Here is a 21,642-nt window from a genome sequence, read left to right on the forward strand (position 1 = left end):
TAATAATATGCTTCCTGAAGTGGTCCAGAAGATGTTTCAGATGTGAACCAGTACATATGTATATCATATAAAGGTGATAATCTATGGGATTATTAACAATTACAAATAAAAAATATGTCACACTTCAATAATTCAAACACCTTTAAAAACACTATTATGCATAAGTCTAATACTGTATGATGAATATATATATATATATATATATATATATATATATATATATATATACACTTACATTTTTTAATGTATGTCAAATATGCCCCTGTACTGTTTACTTTCAACTTTTCAGTCAAATTGTTCTGTCCAATGTTTAAAAAAAGAACACAAAGTTGCAGATTAATGCATGTACTTGACTGAAAAAAGCATTAATACAAATATATCTAATCTGTACATGTAGAAGCATATTAAACAGATTGTTAGACAAACAACAATGTCACACATGTTATATGTGCTGATGTTGTTAGAAAGTCAAAATGAAAGTCTGGACAGTTTATTTCAAATCCTGCAGTTTCATTTGCTGCTGCTGTTCTCACCAGCACACTTGTGTTTCTTACACTGGTACTTAGAAGACAATCTTTCACCACACACACTGCAACTCAACACTTTCTCTCATGGGTGTCTTCTCATGTGTGCTACAAGTGCTGACCGTTGACCAAAACTTCTGTCGCAGATTGAACAGGAATGTGATTTTTCAACAGTGTGTGTTCTAGTGTGTCCTTTCACATCTGCACTTCTTGTAAAACTTTTACCACAGGTTGAACAGGAAAAAGGTTTTTCACCAGTGTGTGTTCTCATATGTCTTTTCATATGTTGATTTTGTGCAAAACCTTTACCACAGATTGAACAGATAAAATGTTTTTCACCAGTGTGTGTTCTCATGTGTACTTTCAAATTGCGACTTTCTACAAAACCTTTACCACAGATTGAACAGACATAAGGTTTTTCTCCAGTGTGTGTTCTCATGTGTACTTTCAAATGTTTACTGAGAACAAAACCTTTACCACATTCTGAGCAAGAAAAAGGTTTTTCTCCAGTGTGTGTTCTCATGTGTTCTTTCACATTTTGACGTTGTGTAAAACCTTTACTACAGAGTGAACAAGAAAAAGGTTTTTCTCCAGTGTGTGATCTTATGTGTAATTTCAGAGAACTATGGTATTTAAAGGTTTTGTGACAGTGAGAACATGTGAAGTGAGTGTTGTCAGTGTGACATGTCTTATCATCTTTAGAGTCTTCATCATCAGTGTCAGGAGAGTGTGACGTTGTGTCCTCACTATCTGATAGTGGAGCTAAGAGCTTGTCTGCTTGTGATCCTCCACAGTGGTCTCCATCAGCTTCTGTTGTCATGTGTTGTGTTGAGCTGCTGCTTGGAGGCTCCCCCCCTCCCCTCTCCTCACTTTCACCTTTCACCTCATCATCTTCACTCTTCACAGGGACACCAGTCACTGGGAACTCCTCCAACCATTTAGGCTGACTGATGCCCTCTTCCTCCTCTTCCTCTCTAATGTGCGGCGGCTCTTGGACATCCTCTTCCTCTTTAAAGCAGGGGGTCAATAGGTCCTCCTCTTCCTTTTTAATGTGAGAGGTCAGTGGGCCCTCTTCTGCATTTTTTGATGTGTAAGATCAGTGGGTCCTCCGCTTGCCCTTTAATGTGAAGGGTCAGTTTAACATTATGGGTCTGTGGCGTCTCGTCTTCCTCTTTAATGTGGGGGGGATGTGCCTCCTCTCTTCCCTCTTTAATGTGTTGGTAATGTGGTACCTCTTCTTCCTCGTGTATGTGGGGTGACTGTGGTTCCTCCTCCTGCTCATGGGGTAGAGGTTCTTCTTCAACGTCTGTGGGACAGGAGAAAAACAAACATTCTTTAGAAAATTCCAGCTTTGCTCAAATCAAATCAAATCGACTTTACTTATAAAGCATATTTAATATTTACCACAAAGTGCTGTACAATAGGCAGGTTAAAAGATAACACAAGGGAAACTAGCAAACACAACACAACACAACACAAACAAAGCACAATAACAAATAAATACATAAATAAAACATAGAAACAGGTTCACAGCAGGTGCATAATGGGATGCCATAGCAGGATGGAGATCACAGAATGTTAAAGGCCATGGAATAAAAGTGTGTTTTTAAGAGTGATTTAAATACAGGAAGAAAGGAGGCTTGTCTAACACTCAAAGGTAAGTTGTTCCAGAGCTTGCGAGTAGCAGCGGCGAAAGCTCTGTCACCTCTAAGCTTCAGCCTTGTGTCAGGGACCGTCAACAGCAGCTGACGTTACTGCCCCCACCGATCTTAGGGATTGGGGGCGGGGGGGGGGGGGGAGTGGCAGCAAGGCTGAAGGAGGTCGGAGATATATGTTGGAGCGAAGTTGTTTAGTGAAGTGAATTATATTTATATAGCGCTTTTTCTCTAGTGACTCAAGCGCTTTACATAGTGAAACCCAATATCTAAGTTACATTCAAACCAGTGTGGGTGGCACTGGAAGCAGGTGGGTAAAGTGTCTTGCCCAAGGACACAACGGCAGTGACTAGGATGGCACAAGCGGGAATCGAACCTGCAACTCTCAAGTTGCTGGCACGGCCACTCTACCAACCGAGCTAAACCGCCCCTAGACATTTGAAAACAAATAGTAGATATAGTAGTATAGTTGATTCGGTAGAGCCCAGGGAGCCAGTGAAGGGACGCTAGTATGGGGGTGATGTGCTCACGACTGTGGGTCTGTGTTAGCAGGCGAGCAGCAGAGTTCTGCACGAGCTGCAGGCAGGCGAGGGAGGCCTGGCTAATGCCTACGTTCAGGGCGTTGCAGTAGTCAAGACGAGTCGAGATAAATGCCTACATAAAGTAGTCCTAAGTGCCGAGGGGAAGGAGAGCGACTTGGACTAAACAACAAAAGTTCTGTTTTGTTTTCATTTAGGTTCAGGAAGTTAACTGAAAGCCAGACTTTAATGCCGTGCAGGCAGTCAATGAGACGTTGGACCGTGTTATTTTGTGCCATGGGAAAGTAGATCTGGCAGTCATCTGTATAAAAATTAAATGCAATACTGTGCTTCCTTCCTTTTTTTTTTTTTGTCCTGTCCAGCTTCTCAGGCAAATCATATAGTTGATGTAGGTGTCCATATCGGCTGTTCAGATTTACTTTACAAAAGAGAAGTGTAGCATATTTCTCTTGTTGCCTTATTTGAATTTGACTTCAATAAATGTATTTATATTATCATTTGGTGCAGCCAAATTATCTAAGATGGCGGCGCGTGTAGACGCAGCGACCCCTCGCTCTCCCGACCGTGCGGTATTTTGTTCGTTAGAGTTTTTGTCAAAATGATTTTCCCGTCAGCCTACATTGGAATACAAGTACAGTCCGCAGGCTTTGTCAAATATCCGAAAAATCAAGACCTGCCATGTTTTAGAACGCGACACAAAGATGCTAAGAGAGCTTGGACTACTCCGCGGGAGTGCTACCACACCACCTGCTAACCCTCCCCGAAGAAGGAGGCATCGGAAGCGGTGTGCAAGGATGAGGAAGAGAGGCAAGCGTGGAGGCATCCGAGCGAGGCTAGTGGCTAGTCCAACTCGCCCATCTATACCATCTATCCTTTTGGCAAACGTACGATCACTGGACAATAAAATGGATCACATACGACTGCTGAGGACAACAAATCGGAAAGTGAGTAACTGATGTGTGTTTGTTTTCACTGAAACATGGCTTAATGGCAACATTACCGACTCAGCTGTACAACTGGAGCCGCTAGCATGCTACCGAGCGGACAGGGCGCTCGTAAACGGAGGGATCTGTGTTTACATCCGTGATGTGTGGTGCCGGGACGCCACGGTGGTATACAAACACTGCTCACCACTGGCGGAGTTTATAATCGTGAAGTGCCGTCCTTTCTATCTGCCCAGGGAGATGACAGCAAATCCTACTAGTTGCTGTTTACATCCCTCCCACTAGCAACAACAGTGATAGAAACGCTGCACTTCATGAACTGTACCAAGCCATCAGTGAACAACAAACAGCACATCCAGATGGTTTCACCATTCTTGCCGGAGATTTTAATCATGCTCATCTCAAGACTGTTTTGCCGAAATGTCATCAGCATGTTCACTTCCCAACCAGGGGGGATAACACTTTGGACATGGTTTACACTTCACACAAAGGAGATTACAAAGCCACTCCCCTCCTCCACATCGGCCTCTCTGACCACATATCAATTACGCTAACGCTAGCATACAGACAAAGAGTGAAAGCCACCAAACCGGTTCCGAAGCAGATAAGAGTGTGGCCAGAGGGGGCCTCCTCTGCTCTTCAAGATTGCTTCGACACAACAGACTGGGAAATTATTAAACAAGCAGCCACCCACAATAACAACACAGACATTGAGGAGTACGCAGACATTTTGACCTCCTACATTACCAAGTGCATGGATGATGTGACCCACACAAAAAACATTATCATTCGGGCCAACCAGATGCCATGGTTGCCAGGGGAGGTCCACAGGCTGCTGAGAGCCAGAGACAAGGCCTTCAGAGATGGAGATGGATCTGGCTTGAGAACAGCGCGAGCCAACCTGTCCTGAGGCATCAGAAAAGCAAAACAGGACCACACAAAGAAGATAACCTCCCACTTCAAGGACAGCAGAGATGCACAGAGCCTATGGCAGGGCATTCAGGCCATCACGGACTACAAGCCCCTCTCACAGAGCTGCGACAGCGACACCTCTCTGCTCAACAACCTGAACCGCTTCTTTGCACGTTTCGATGCACAAAACAACACTCGCTCACAGAAAACCACACCCCCTCTACACGAACAGTCCCTGTGCCTGTCTGCTGCCAGCGTAAAGAGAACACTCTCTACCATCAAGATCCGGAAGGCAGCAGGGCCAGACAACATCTCCGGTAGTGTGCTGAAGGATTGTGCAGAGGAGCTGAAGGACGTCTTTACAGACATCTTTAACACCTCTCTGAAGCAAGCCATTGTCCCCACATGCTTCAAATCCGCCACTATCATACCTGTGCCAAAGACATCATCCCCGTGAAGTTTTAACGACTACCGTCCTGTGGCACTGACATCCATCATCATATAAAGCTTCGAACGGTTGGTCATGTCACATATCAAATCCATCTTCCCCCCCACCTTGGACCCCTTCCAATTTGCATACCGAGCCAGACGATCAATAGAGGATGCAATATGGTCTGCCCTCCACCCAGCCCTCACCCACCTGGATCAGAAACACTCATGTGAGAATGCTGTTCATAGATTTCAGTTTAGCATTCAACACCATAATACCACAACAACTCACCTACAAACTTGGCAAACTGGGCCTCAGCATCTCACTCTGCAATTGGCTGCTCGACTTCCTTAGTCAGAGGCCACAAGCAGTACGTGTTGGTAACAACACCTCAAGCTCCATCACCCTGAGCACAGGGGCCCCACAAGGCTGTGTGCTCAGTCCTCTGCTCTTCACTCTACTGACACATGACTGCACACCAACCTACAGCTCCAACCACCTCGTTAAGTTTGCGGACGAAACAACTCTGGTGGGTCTCGTCACCAAGGGCGACGAGACTCACTACAGGGAAGAAGTGGACCTCCTGACCACGTGGTGCAGGGACAACAATCTCTTGCTGAATGTCAGCAAGACAAATAGATTGTTGTCAATTTCCAGAGAGGCCACACTCAACACCTGCCACTGACCATCGGTGGTGCTGCAGTGGAGAGAGTAAGGAGCACCAAATTCCTGGGGGTGCACATCAGTGAGGACCTGTCATGGACTACCAACACCGCATCACTGGTGAAGAAGGCCCAACAGCGCCTCTACTTCCTGCGAAAACTAAAGCGGGCAAGTGCTCCACCACCCATCCTGACCACTTTTTACAAAGGCACCATTGAAAGCATCCTTTCTAGTTGCATCACTGTGTGGGGCGGGAGCTACACTCAACACAACAGAAGAGACCTGCAGCGCATCGTGAAAACAGCTGGGAAAATCATTGATGCACCACTCCCATCTCATCAGGACTTATACACCACCCGCCTCACCCGCAAAGCACTCACAATTGTGAGTGACGCAAGCCACCCTGCACACAACCTGTTCAGCCTCCTCCCCTCTGGACGAAGCTACAAGAGCCTCCGCTCTCGCACCACCAGACTCACCAACAGCTTTCACCACCAGGCTGTTAGGCTGCTGAACCCCCCCCCCCTTCAATTCTCAGCCCGATCCAACAGGCTGTCAGGACTTTGAAATCCCCCTCCCCGGAACAACCTGAACTCTAAACCCCATGACCCACGGAAAAAATGACTATGCGAAATTGCACACATCTGCCGCTATATCATAAGTATTTGCATTACTGATGAAACACTCATTGTTTACAGCCATATCCTATTTAAAAACAACAGGAACTAAATATATTGTAATTTCAGTAGGTAGACATATTTACGTTGCACTTTACTGTTGTATTTTCTTTTTTTATGTACGCATGGGAGAGTGCAAAACTAAATTTTGATTCCTTTGTATGTCTTTACATGTAAAGAAATTGACAAATAAAGCTGACTTGACTTGAGGGGATAGAAAGAGAAAAAAAGGAAGACAGAGGGGGAAATTGTGGGGATAAGAGGGGGATTAGAAAGAGAGATAAAAACAACAGCAGCAACACAACAATAACAACAAAAACAACAACAATAAAACAACACCAGCACATACGGTATGTACAAATATGATCGTAAAAGTGATAGCAAAAAAACAGTTAGTGAAATAAATAATAATATAGAAAGGACAATGAGCATTTTTACACTAAAACTGGAGCAATACAAATACCAATAGAAAAAGCAGTATTGATCATGAACAATACTAATAGTTTACCTCTATTATCAACAATACAGTTGTTCAAATGCAACAATACGTATACAAAATAACTAAAAAGATTAACAAAATAATAAAAAATTTAAAAAAAATAAAATAAAGGAATACCGAAAGATGGAGGGGAAGAGAGAGAGGCAACCTATATTAATCTTGTAGATTGTTATAGTAACAATTAGGGTTGGGTATCGAGTATCGATTGGAACCGGGACAACTTTCCGGTTCTCCTGGAATCGTTCTAAAGTTTAAATTTCGATTCCTAGTTTCGATACCCAGTCCGCCGACCGGAAAAAAATAATAAGTCCGCCGACCCGGAAGAAGAGGCCGCTGAACACCAACGAAGAAGAGCCCACCGCCGGAAGTGTTAGCATAGCCGAGCCTATGATAGCGGGCGTCGACGGTCGAAAGTGTGGCTTTATTTTACTAAAAAAAAATTAAATATCAGCGAAATGTAACACGTGCGACAGGACTGTTTGGTGCTTAGGAGGGTGCACGTCGAACATGATGAGGCACCTCCGAGTTCATAGAGTACAAATAAATGCGTGTCCCGTCTTGGACAGGAGACACTATCCGTCCAGAACGCTCACACATTCTGCCTGAGAAGGCGGATATGCTCATTTTCCTAAACAACAACTGTCTCTGATTTTATACTGTACCTGCTGCTAATCTGGACTGGGTTTTGCAGGTTGATTCTTATTGTTTATTTGCTTTTCTGCACCAGGTTAAACCATCAGTGGGAGCACGGTAACATGTTAAATACCTGCAGCATCATACACTTGTGTGTGTAAATGTGTTTTCATGAGGTTTCCTGCAGCATCATACACTTATGTGTAAATGTGTTTTCATGAGGTTTCCTGCAGCATCATACACTTGTGTGTAAATGTGTTTTCATGAGGTTTCCTGCAGGATCATACACTTGTGTGTGTAAATGTGTTTTCATGAGGTTTCCTGCAGGATCATACACTTGTGTGTGTAAATGTGTTTTCATGAGGTTTCCTGCAGGATCATACACTTGTGTGTGTAAATGTGTTTTCATGAGGTTTCCTGCAGCATCATACACTTGTGTGTAAATGTGTTTTCATGAGGTTTCCTGCAGCATCATACACTTGTGTGTGTAAATGTGTTTTCATGAGGTTTCCTGCAGGATCATACACTTATGTGTAAATGTGTTTTCATGAGGTTTCCTGCAGCATCATACACTTGTGTGTAAATGTGTTTTCATGAGGTTTCCTGCAGGATCATACACTTGTGTGTGTAAATGTGTTTTCATGAGGTTTCCTGCAGGATCATACACTTGTGTGTGTAAATGTGTTTTCATGAGGTTTCCTGCAGGATCATACACTTGTGTGTGTAAATGTGTTTTCATGAGGTTTCCTGCAGCATCATACACTTATGTGTAAATGTGTTTTCATGAGGTTTCCTGCAGCATCATACACTTGTGTGTAAATGTGTTTTCATGAGGTTTCCTGCAGGATCATACACTTGTGTGTAAATGTGTTTTCATGAGGTTTCCTGCAGGATCATACACTTGTGTGTGTAAATGTGTTTTCATGAGGTTTCCTGCAGGATCATACACTTGTGTGTGTAAATGTGTTTTCATGAGGTTTCCTGCAGGATCATACACTTATGTGTAAATGTGTTTTCATGAGGTTTCCTGCAGCATCATACACTTGTGTGTAAATGTGTTTTCATGAGGTTTCCTGCAGGATCATACACTTGTGTGTGTAAATGTGTTTTCATGAGGTTTCCTGCAGGATCATACACTTGTGTGTGTAAATGTGTTTTCATGAGGTTTCCTGCAGGATCATACACTTGTGTGTGTAAATGTGTTTTCATGAGGTTTCCTGCAGCATCATACACTTGTGTGTGTAAATGTGTTTTCATGAGGTTTCCTGCAGGATCATACACTTGTGTGTGTAAATGTGTTTTCATGAGGTTTCCTGCAGCATCATACACTTGTGTGTAAATGTGTTTTCATGAGGTTTCCTGCAGGATCATACACTTGTGTGTGTAAATGTGTTTTCATGAGGTTTCCTGCAGCATCATACACTTATGTGTAAATGTGTTTTCATGAGGTTTCCTGCAGCATCATACACTTGTGTGTAAATGTGTTTTCATGAGGTTTCCTGCAGGATCATACACTTGTGTGTGTAAATGTGTTTTCATGAGGTTTCCTGCAGGATCATACACTTGTGTGTGTAAATGTGTTTTCATGAGGTTTCCTGCAGGATCATACACTTGTGTGTGTAAATGTGTTTTCATGAGGTTTCCTGCAGCATCATACACTTGTGTGTAAATGTGTTTTCATGAGGTTTCCTGCAGGATCATACACTTGTGTGTGTAAATGTGTTTTCATGAGGTTTCCTGCAGCATCATACACTTATGTGTAAATGTGTTTTCATGAGGTTTCCTGCAGCATCATACACTTGTGTGTAAATGTGTTTTCATGAGGTTTCCTGCAGGATCATACACTTGTGTGTGTAAATGTGTTTTCATGAGGTTTCCTGCAGGATCATACACTTGTGTGTGTAAATGTGTTTTCATGAGGTTTCCTGCAGGATCATACACTTGTGTGTGTAAATGTGTTTTCATGAGGTTTCCTGCAGCATCATACACTTGTGTGTAAATGTGTTTTCATGAGGTTTCCTGCAGGATCATACACTTGTGTGTGTAAATGTGTTTTCATGAGGTTTCCTGCAGCATCATACACTTGTGTGTAAATGTGTTTTCATGAGGTTTCCTGCAGGATCATACACTTGTGTGTGTAAATGTGTTTTCATGAGGTTTCCTGCAGCATCATACACTTATGTGTAAATGTGTTTTCATGAGGTTTCCTGCAGCATCATACACTTGTGTGTAAATGTGTTTTCATGAGGTTTCCTGCAGGATCATACACTTGTGTGTGTAAATGTGTTTTCATGAGGTTTCCTGCAGGATCATACACTTGTGTGTGTAAATGTGTTTTCATGAGGTTTCCTGCAGGATCATACACTTGTGTGTGTAAATGTGTTTTCATGAGGTTTCCTGCAGCATCATACACTTGTGTGTAAATGTGTTTTCATGAGGTTTCCTGCAGGATCATACACTTGTGTGTGTAAATGTGTTTTCATGAGGTTTCCTGCAGCATCATACACTTATGTGTAAATGTGTTTTCATGAGGTTTCCTGCAGCATCATACACTTGTGTGTAAATGTGTTTTCATGAGGTTTCCTGCAGGATCATACACTTGTGTGTGTAAATGTGTTTTCATGAGGTTTCCTGCAGGATCATACACTTGTGTGTGTAAATGTGTTTTCATGAGGTTTCCTGCAGCATCATACACTTGTGTGTGTAAATGTGTTTTCATGAGGTTTCCTGCAGGATCATACACTTGTGTGTGTAAATGTGTTTTCATGAGGTTTCCTGCAGGATCATACACTTGTGTGTGTAAATGTGTTTTCATGAGGTTTTCTGTAGCATCATACACTTTTGTGTAAATGTGTTTTCATGAGGTTTTCAAAAATAAAGCTCTCTTGATGAAAGTGTACCCCTGTGAAAATGTATTCATAATTTATAATATTTATATTCTAGTTCATAGATTTGATATTTATATTTTAGTTGAAAACCGCTCTGTGAGGAATTTATAGTAAAGTTCATAAAAAGTTAATAGAATTAAAATTGATGGAGAATGTCAGACTATTTCATTCAGAAAGACTGTAGGTTAGCTAGCTCATTTAAAATATCCTAAACTTTGTTTTGACCGTGCATTTTTTTTTTTTTTTTTTTTTAAAGGAGAACATTATCACAATTTCGAAAGGGTTAAAAACAATAAAAATCAGTTCCCAGTGGCTTGTTGTATTTTTTGAAGTTTTTTTCAAAATTTTACCGGTCCCGGAATATCCCTAAAAAAAGCTTTAAAGTGCTTGATTTTCGCTGTTTGCAATGCGACTATCCATTTCCCTGTAACGTCATACAGTGCTGCCAATGTAAACAAACAATGGCGAATAGCACAGCAAGATATAGCGACATTAGCTCGGATTCAGACTCGGATTTCAGCGGCTTAAGCGATACAACACATTACGCATGTATTGAAACGGATGGTTGGAGTATGAAAGTATTGAAGAAGAAACTGACACTTATGAGCGAATAGCTGTTGACACTATTCATAGCCATAGCATGGCCGAATAGCTGCGTTAGCATCGCCGGTAAAATCTGCGGACCAAACGATCAGGACTTTTGCATCTCGTGACAATGGAGCAACTTAAATCCTTCGATTGGTATGTGTTTTTTTCGCATTAAATGTGGGTGGAAGGAAACGTAATATAGCTGCAAATGCATCTGCAGGTTATCCATACATCTCTGTGCCATGTCTGCTTCAGCACCGCCGGTAAATAGCATGTTAGCATCGATTAGCGTAGCATGTTAGCATCGATTGGCTGGCAGTCAACATCAACAAAACTCACCTTTGTGAATTTGTTGACTTTATCGTTGCAAATGCATCTGCAGGTTATCCATACATCTCTGTGCCATGTCTGCTTTAGCACCGCCGGTAAATAGCATGTTAGCGTCGATTAGCGTAGCATGTTAGCATCGATTAGCTGGCAGTCACGCCGCAACCAAATATGTCTGATTAGCACATAAGTCAACATCAACAAAACCCACCTTTGTGATTTCGTTGACTTTATCGTTGCAAATGCATCTGCAGGTTATCCATACATCTCTGTGCCATGTCTGCTTTAGCACCGCCGGTAAATAGCATGTTAGCGTCGATTAGCATAGCATGTTAGCATCGATTAGCTGGCAGTCACGCCGCAACCAAATATGTCTGATTAGCACATAAGTCAACATCAACAAAACCCACCTTTGTGATTTTGTTGACTTTATCGTTGCAAATGCATCTGCAGGTTATCCATACATCTCTGTGCCATGTCTGTCATCACCGGTAAAATGTGGAGACACACTGGCACATTCAATGGGGGTCTGGCGGCAGACATTTTTGCATCTTCGGGCCAGTGGTGCAACTTGAATCCCTCCCTGTTAGTGTTGTTACACCCTCCGACAACACACCGACGAGGCATGATGTCTCCAAAGTTCCAAAAAATAGTCGAAAAAACGGAAAATAACAGAGCTGAGACCCGGTGTTTGCAATGTGTTGAAAATGAAAATGGTGGCTGTATTACCACGGAGACCTCACGTTCTGACGTCATCGCAAAAAGAGCGATAAACAGAAAGGCGTTTGATTCGCATAAATTCACCCATTTGGAGTTCGGAAATCGGTTAAAAAAATATATGGTCTTTTTCCTGCACCATCAAGGTATATATTGACGCTTACATAGGTCTGGTGATAATGTTCCCCTTTAAAGAAAGAATCGGAATCGAGAATCGTCAGGAATCGGAATCGAAACAAAGAATCGGAATCGTTCGAATTCAAACGATACCCAACCCTAATAACAATAGGTTAAGCTTTGTCAGTATGCCATATGTTACCCAGTTTCTCCTAGGGCAACAACGTTGATATATGTTTGATGAAACGTGATTATGTGCATGAGTGTATGTATGTATATGTACTTGTATATGAACAGAATGTGTATATGAATGTTTGTGCAGTGAATGTATATGTGTATGTTTGTACTGTGAATGTATGTGTACAGTATGTGTATGTTTGTACCGTGAATGTGCGTGTAGATGGACGAACTTGGAATATGTAGGTATGTACTGTATTTGTGTATGTATGTGCGAGCGTAGGTACCTATGTACAGTATGTACGTTTGTATGTATGAATAACGGTGTGTGTGTGTGTGAGTATATGTGTGTGTGTATGTACGATGTATTTGACTCCCAGTGTGCGTGTGAGCCAGAGTACGGCCCCAGCCGCCCAGAGAGCCCAACCCAAACAGCAGGTGTGGCGCCCGGAGAACCAGGGACCACCGGCCCAAAGCAGCCAGGCCGGCCAGCGACGGGAACCCCAGAGCCCAGCCCACTGCGCCGCCCGGAAGAGCCAGCAGCAGGCCGCAGACAGACGCGCCCAGCAGAGGACAGGGCACGAGAGAAGCAGCAGACGGCCAGACCCCAAGCCAGCTAGAGACAACCACCCACACGGGCAGAAAGACGGGACGCCCCGCCCGGGGGAACCCAGAGACTCCCCGCAGCCGGACGGAAAGACCGCTCCAGCCCTACCAGCACCCGGGCCCCCACGCCCCAACCCTAAACCCCGGGGAGCATGGCGCAGTCCACACCAGGCCACCCCACCCAAGTCGGCCGGCCGCCACAGGACCACCCAGCGCATGGCCGCGGGAACCACCCACCTCACCCGCAGGGACCCAAACGAGGGAGATGGAACAACCAGCAACCGCCCTGTCAAAGTTACCCCCCTGAGGGAGGAGGAAAAAACAAAACAAAACAAACAAAAAAAAAACAACAAAAAAAACATAATTAATACATCAAAAAATAAATAAATAAATAAATGAATAAGAATAAAATAAAAATGTTTTCAAAAAATTAAAATTTAAAAAAATTAAATTAGTACATATACGTATACACATGTACATACACACACACATACATATACATAAATGCAATACATATATGTGTATATAAAGATACATACACATATACATATACACATACATACACACACACATACATATATACATACATATACACACATATATACATACATATATATATAGTTACATAAATATATACATACACATACATACACATATACATACATAAATATATATATATATATACATACATACATACATACACACATATATATACATACATGCACACATACACATATATACATACACATACATTTATACATACATATAACCGCATGCCTCCGCATACATATATACACAAAAATAATAAAATAAAATAAAACATTTAAATAAGATCACAGACATGCTGACACACAACATCACTACCCCAGCAGCTGGCCAACTCACAGCAACTCAGAATACCCTGCAGCACCAAACTACCACAATGGATGAGCGGACTAGACCCAGCCGGCCCCAACCAAGACGCGCACCCGGAAGGGATGGACGGAGGGACCCAGGAGCTCTAGACATGCAGCCCGGATGCAGTAGCCTGAGGCGTCAACCCCGATTGACCAGCAGGCCCAGAGCGTGACCCTAGAAATATACATACACACACATATATATATATATATATATATATATATATATATATATATACACATATATATATATATATATATATATATATATACACACACATACATCTATATACATTTGCATATATACATACACATACGCGCATATACCCATATACATACATACACACACATACATACATACATCTATATACATTTGCATATATACATACACATACGCGCATATACCCATATACATACATACACACACATACATACATACATACATACATACATACATACATACATACATATATATATATACACACACACATACACATTTATACATACATACACACATAAATATATACATACATATATATACACGCATACACATACATATATATGTATACATATCCACACATGCACATACACACATACATATTTATGAACACACACATACCTGTAACCATACATGCACACCCATATATGTACATACTACATTTACATCCATCCATACACACACACACACACACACACACACACACACACACACACACACACGCACACAAATATTTATATGACAACAAATCCCGGAGGGACAGCAATGAGAACTAGCCGAGCCCACTGAGAACTAGCCGAACCCCCAAGCCCCACAGGTCTGGCCGCGTACCCACGCCACCCAGGGACAACCCCCGACAAGCCCGCCCAAAACAACGAAGCGAAACCGGGCGCGCAAGGGCGGCATGGCAGGGCGCAAGGGCACCCCAGGCCCACACCCGACAAGCCAACCAACACGACAATAAACAAGTATGAAGCCGGCAAGTCCGACAATGACCACGAGTGCCCGCTACCACCAGTCACAACATAAGCCACCCCCCTGCACCGGACCCAGCAGCCACAGGTGCCCACACCACAAACAAACGGCATCAGAAACAGCAGCTGCAATAGCCCCAGACAGCCAGCACCACCCCATCAAATCAAAGTGATCGAGAAAAAACAACTGTGATCGGCAACCACACGCCAACAGGATCAGGGAGACTAGCCCACGTCAGCCCGCCAGTCAGCCCAAACGCCAACATGCAAACAAGAGACATCAACAACTCCCCCACCAATAGACCACACCACCCCAACCCAAACCCGCACAAACACACCACCGCCCAAACAACCAAGACACATTATCCAGGCCAGACAAAGGGGCCGCACTGCCACCGCATCAAGTCACCTGCACAGACTCCATAGAGCAAGGACGGGCCACACGGGCACGGACCCCACTGAACAGGAAGCGAGACCCGTGCGACGCCTCACACAAATAAATAATATATTGTACTATTGTTTTTTCTTTCAAATAAAATAAAATAAAAAATAATAAAAATAAAATAATAATAATAATAAAATCCTCACACCTTCCTGAAAACAGAACCGAGGGGGCGAAGGTAAAGCGCAAATGAAAGAGGGCCGAGGATTGAGCCCTGGAGGACCCCATGTGGTAGAGGAGCTGTGAAAGACAAAAAGTTGTCTATTTTTACACAAAAACTCCTGTCAGTCAGGTACGACCGGAACCAGTTGAGGGTGGCGTCCTTAATGCCCACGCAGTTCTCAAGACGAGTGATTAAGGTGGCGTGGTCGACGGTGTCGAACGCAACAGACAGATCTAAAAGCACCAGGACAACATATTTACCAGAATCAGTTGACAGGAGGATATCGTTAGACACTTTACGAAGCGCTGACTCTGTGCTGTGGAGGGCTTTGAAACCGGACTGGAACAGCTCAGTGATACCATTATCTTCTAAGAAGGAAAACAACTGACTGTAGACAACCTTCTCTAATATTTTGGAAATGTATGGAAGATTAGAGATAGGTCTGTGATTGGAGAGGAGAAAGGTGTGCATGTTTAAACTCTGCTGGTACTATTCCAGAAAAGAGGCTACTATTGATAATGTTAAGGACACTTGATCCAATAGTAGCAAGTACCTCCTTAAACAGGTAAGGTGGGAGGGCATCCGTAGGAAAACCAGAGGGCTTCATATGACTAACCGTGTCTTTTAGAAAGGAAAAGGACACTGGCTCAAACTGATGGAAAATAGAAGAGAAGTGCAGAAGAATAGAAAGGTCATAGGAAGGCTGAGATAAACTGGCTCTAGTTGACACAATTTTGTCAGTGAAAAAGTGGAGACAACTTTCACAGAATTCAGAAGAAACATTAAAACCAACAGATTTGAGAGCATCAATGGCAATGTTAATGGTATTAAACAGGCCTCTGGGGTTATTACAGTTAGAATATATAATCTGAGATAGATATATATTCACCTCTGCTTTTACAGTCATCTGAAAGGAAAGCAGGCTTTCTTTTTTCCATTTTCTCTCTGCTATCCTACACCTTCGCCTGGCAGCACGAGTGACGTCATTCAACCAGGGCTGAGGCGTGGCTTTAGAGCGGCAGTACTTAAAAGGACCGATCGTGTCCAGTGTTTGTAAACAAATAGAGTTGAACCCAGAAACCAACTCTACAGTATTCAGACGTACAGAGGCTGCAGAATTATCATCACAAAGAGTCGAAAAAATGGAGGAGAACAGAGCAGGAGACGAAGATTTAAACATGCGAGGGCGTTGAGGTGGAGCGCATAATTTAACCGGACACTGAGTGGGAATATCAAACAGGATCGGCATATGATCAGAGAACACAGCGTCGCAAACCATACGAGAGCACTAAATGGAGTTTATGCCTGCGTTCATGTGTGGAACCACACACAGACTGTACAAAGTTAAATGAGTCAATTACATTCAGGAAGCTCCTGGAAAGCGGCTCGTCTGGGCTTAGGTGTGAATATTAAAATCACCAGCAATAAGGACAAGATTATATTTAGGCAGGATTTCAGACAGAAATTCAGAAAAGTCAGTTATAAAGTCTTTGGGGTACTTGGGTGGTCGATAGACGACGGCACACAGGACGACATCAGAAAGACCCAGTTCAAACATGCATAGTTCCAAGTTTGAAAAGGAGGATTGCAGGCGTATCAGACGGCATTTAAATTCATTTTTAAAAACCACTGCTAATCCTCCTCCTTTTTGACCGGACGACCGCGGAGAATAGAAGTAGGAACACTCCGGAGACAGAAGTTCATTAAGAGGGGCGGACTCACCGGCTCTCAGCCATGTTTTCGTCACACAGAGGAAGTCAAGTCCGCGGGAAGTGAAGAAATCCTTCAGGATAAACGTTTTGTTTGTGAAAGATCTTGCGTTCACAAGACTGAACCTGGCGGGGGCCGGCACGTCCAAGGCCGCAACTAATCCAGGTGGGGCCCGACACACAGGGCGGGGACAGCAGGAGCAACGGCGGCAAGCCTCATCCTCCAAACCAACAATAGGAACAAGCCAGGAACCGATGGGATCCAGTGAGCGTGGGCGCAGGAGGAGACCGGATACCAAACCAATCCTCCTTCGGGAAGCCACGTTTACCACGGCGCCGGAGACTCTTCCGCTGGGTGAGAGGAGCCAGCAGACGTGAAAAGAACGCAGGAATCCGGCTAAGTGAAAAAGCTGACTGGGACGTCGGAAAAACAACGTCGAAGTTGATAATATCAGTGGGACACGGGCAAAGATCCAACAGTGTTTGGCGGTCATACACAAGCCGTGAGCTGACAGAGACGAAAATAGACGCAAACAACACAAAAACAAACAGAGCTGACAGCGAGACACAGCAGGCCAAAGCACATACTGGCGCCATCTTGGAAATACCTAAAAAACTCATTATTATATCAACTATCAAAGAGAGAAACTCTTCATTTAACATAATGTCCTTTTTTCCTGCTTCAAAACAGTACAAACCCCGTTTCCATATGAGTTGGGAAATTGTGTTGGATGTAAATATAAACGGAATAAAATGATTTGCAAATCCTTTTCAACCCATATTCAATTGAATGCACTACAAAGACAACATATTTGATGTTCAAACTCATAAACTTTATTTTTTTTGCAAATAATAATTAACTTAAAATTTCGTGGCTGCAACACATGCCAAAGTAGTTGGGAAAGGGCATGTTCACCACTGTGTTACATCACCTTTTCTTTTAACAACACTCAATAAACGTTTGGGAACTGAGGAAACTAATTGTTGAAGCTTTGAAAGTGGAATTCTTTCCCATTCTTGTTTTATGTAGAGCTTCAGTCCTTCAACAGTCCGGGGTCTCCGCTGTTGTATTTTATGCTTCATAATGTGTCACACATTTTCAATGGGAGACAGGTATGGACTGCAGGCGGGCCAGGAAAGTACCCGCACTCTTTTACAACGAAGCCACGCTGTTGTAACACTTGTCTTGCTGAAATAAGCAGGGGGCGTCCCTGATAACGTTGCTTGGATGGCAACATATGGTGCTCCAAAACCTGTATGGACCATTCAGCATTAATGGTGCCTTCACAGATGTGTAAGTTACCCATGCCTTGGGCACTAATACACCCCCATACCATCACAGATGCTGCCTTTTGAACTTTGCGCCTACAACAATCCGGATGGTTATTTTCCTCTTTGTTCTGGAGGACACCACGTCGTCTGTTTCCAGACCACAGAACACCTTTCCACTTTGCATCAGTCCATCTTAGGTGAGCTCGGGCCCAGCCAAGCCGGCGGCGTTTCAGGATATTGTTGATAAATGGGTTTGGCTTTGCATAGTAGAGTTTTAACTTGCACTTACACATGTAGCACCCAACTATAGTTACTGACAGTGGTTTTATGAAGTGTTCCTGAGCCCATGTGGTGATATCATTTACACACTGATGTCGGTTTTTGATGCGGTACTGCCTGAGGGCTCAAAGGTCCGTAATATCATTGCTTACGTGCAGTGATTTCTCCAGATTCTCTGAACTTTTGATGATTTTACGGACCGTAGATGGTAAAATCCCTAAATTACTTTCAATAGCTTTGTTGAGAAATGTTGTTCTAAAACTGTTCGACAATTTGCTTACAAAGTGGTGACCCTCATCCTTGTTTGTGAATTACTTAGCATTTCATGGAATCTGCTTTTATACCCAATCATGGCACCCACCTGTTCCCAATTAGCCTGCACACCTGTGGGATGTTCCATATAAGTGTTTGATGAGCATTCCTCAACTTTATCAGTAGGTATTGCCACCTTTCCCAACTTCTTTGTCACGTGTTGCTGGCATTAAATTCTAAAGTTAATGATTATTTGCGGGAAAAAAAAGTTTATCAGTTTGAACATCAAATATGTTGTCTTTGTAGCATATTCAACTGAATATGGGTTGAAAATGATTTGTAAATCATTGTATTCTGTTTATATTTACATCTAACAAGATTTCCCAAATCATATGGAAACATGGTTTGTAGTTGACTGGGAGGTGTTTATTATAATTTGGGGAGAGTCCGCTGCCTGATGCTTACCAGCTAAACACCTACCTGCTCATGACGACGGTGGAGCACTGACTCCTTGCGCTCTGAATACACACTGCTGATTGGCTGTTACTGCTCTGAATATGAACTGCTGATTGGCTGTTACCGCTCTTTCTGTAACCAATCAGATGGTTTTGTGGGTGGGACAATGCTGGGTGCTGTGTAGAGTACTGACAGGGACAGGCATAACGAAGCGGAGCAGCTTGTTAAGGCTTTAGGTTAATATGTTCGTGTGGAAACTCATTCGGTACACCTCCGAACCAAACCGAAACCCCCGTACCGAAACGGTTAAATACAAATACACGTATACACAAATACATCCCTAATCTTCACCACTAAACCTTTGAAATATGCTGACATATGTGCTGTTAAAGGTAAATAAACAGTAGCCATATTGAATGTTTGCCTTCATTTGACCACGTGAGGTAAGGAGGACGGCCTCTAGGTCACATGGTTACACCCCAGCAATTACATTGTTGATGATTGATGGGCATTCATTTTTAAATGTTGGTGTTGAAAAGCAAGTTTATTTTCATCTTTAGTCCTAAATGTGGCCCCCGGATGAACATGTGTCACAAACATTTTATTAGATGATATGTGGATGTTGTGCTTACTTGGACTGTGATGAAGCTGTGAGGACTCAGGTGGTTTGTCTTCATGCTCTTCAGTCTTCACAGAGACAACAGTCAGTGGAAACTTGCTGACATCAGCCTCCTCCTGCCCTACAGGACACTCTCCCTCCTCTTCCTCTTTAAAATAAAAGGGCTGTGAATCCCCCTTGTCCCCTTTAAAATGTGAGGGCTGTGGATATTCTAAAGTGAAACTGTCCCCCTGCAGATGAGGGAGACATTCTTCTTGGTGTTCAATCAGCTGATGGATGTCTACAGGACACAAACAAAACACATTTTAGCTCCTACATGCTAAGTATTAAATCGTACATGAAATAATGGGCTCTAGCTATTGAAAATGTTATTAATCAAGTGTTCTACGGGAAATGTTTCCGATTAATTGAGTAACTGGATAAAACATAGTGTTGCTTGGTAAAAGACGAACTTAAGCGACTATAAGACACTTCACTTAATAATGAACAGTCAATTGGTTTGAGATGGTATGAGATCAAGATGTCATCTTTAGAGCAGGCTGTTTTTTCAATAATCAATGCAACATTAATGGCTGCATCAACGAACACCGACATGAAGGAAATAGCAGGTCAGTATAGCTTTGACACACATATATAACTTGTCAAACCTGCCAGCTATCAGGCTAGGTTTACAGCATCAGTAACCATGGTAACTGACTCTGAATTTGTCTTACCTCTCTTATTTTTGGAGGTAAAACTCTCGAGCTTTCCATACTCAGGACTTTGCACTTAACCCGCTCTCTGGAATATTCCCCCGGTGACTGTGTGAGTTTTGTGTAAACATGTTGATACACATTGTTACAAACATCAACCTCTCATAAATATTGTGTGTCTGACACTGTCTCCTTCTTATCAACAATGTAAAACAATCAGTGCATCATCCTCACATGACAATTCATCTTCCTACAGACAACTTATTGAAGAACAGTGTTATTAATAAATATAAAGTTAGTAAAGATGTGAGAGTAAGAAGTAAACAAACCTGTTCTGTGTAACACAACTTGATGTTTTTCATGTTGTCGCTCCTTCTCCTCTTTTGTTGGACAAAGTTCCTCCTCGTACTTTGCTATGGTTCCTTCACACATTTTCACACAATCACAACACTTTACACTCACACTTGATCTTAACTAAGCGATGTGTTTTGATCACTTCCGCCTCTCTTTGTTAGCAGCTAACAAGCTAAGCTAACTAGCAAGCTAAGCTAGCTCGAGAAGCATCAAAGTGCGCTCAGACTAATATAACCGGATGCAAACAGTTATTAACGATGTTTACTCTATTTACTAGAGTGTAATAAAGGACATATATGTGTACATGGAGGCACAGATTAAGAACACTGAACTGTGACGACTGCAATAACGTCTTCACCGTCAGACGCCATCTTGCTTTATCCTCGCCGTGTTTGGTTCGCGCTCGGTGTTGTCAGATCTCGCGAGAGAAACAAGTAACCAGCTCTTTTCCAAATCTCGCGAGAGGAATAAGTACAACCAGCTTTCCACCCCCGGTAAAACTATTTTATTATATACTATTTACTTCTTGTGAAAATAAAAGTAAACTCGTCCATTTCAAATTTTCCCCCCAAAAAACAGAACACATAATACTTATTTACGTGAAAATATTCAAATATTTAAAAATGTTTTGAAACAAAAG

General features: G+C 42.7%; 1 protein-coding gene across 1 annotated transcript; it reads right to left on the reverse strand.

Annotated features, from left to right (window-relative positions):
* Nucleotides 1-266: 266 nt before the first annotated feature.
* Nucleotides 267-21,394, reverse strand: LOC133546797 (involucrin-like). Its single transcript, XM_061892626.1, has 3 exons — nucleotides 20,978-21,394; nucleotides 19,970-20,236; nucleotides 267-1,830 (listed from the first exon to the last, which is right to left on the reverse strand). The coding sequence occupies exons 1-3, from the start codon at nucleotides 21,078-21,080 to the stop codon at nucleotides 1,571-1,573; spliced, it is 630 nt and encodes a 209-aa protein (XP_061748610.1). The 5' UTR covers nucleotides 21,081-21,394; the 3' UTR covers nucleotides 267-1,570.
* Between the last annotated feature and the right edge of the window lie 248 nt (nucleotides 21,395-21,642).

Source organism: Nerophis ophidion, unplaced genomic scaffold (assembly GCF_033978795.1).
Source record: "Nerophis ophidion isolate RoL-2023_Sa unplaced genomic scaffold, RoL_Noph_v1.0 HiC_scaffold_43, whole genome shotgun sequence".
In the NCBI taxonomy this organism is placed as follows: domain Eukaryota; kingdom Metazoa; phylum Chordata; class Actinopteri; order Syngnathiformes; family Syngnathidae; genus Nerophis; species Nerophis ophidion.

Excerpts from the sequence above, each read along its gene's own strand:
- LOC133546797 (XM_061892626.1), bottom strand. The coding sequence starts at position 21,080 with ATGTGTGAAGGAACCATAGCAAAGTACGAGGAGGAACTTTGTCCAACA. Across the intron at positions 20,237-20,977 it reads AGTTGTGTTACACAGAACAG|ACATCCATCAGCTGATTGAA; the intron begins GTTTGTTTACTT and ends TGTGTCCTGTAG. Across the intron at positions 1,831-19,969 it reads ACAGCTTCATCACAGTCCAA|ACGTTGAAGAAGAACCTCTA; the intron begins GTAAGCACAACA and ends CCTGTCCCACAG.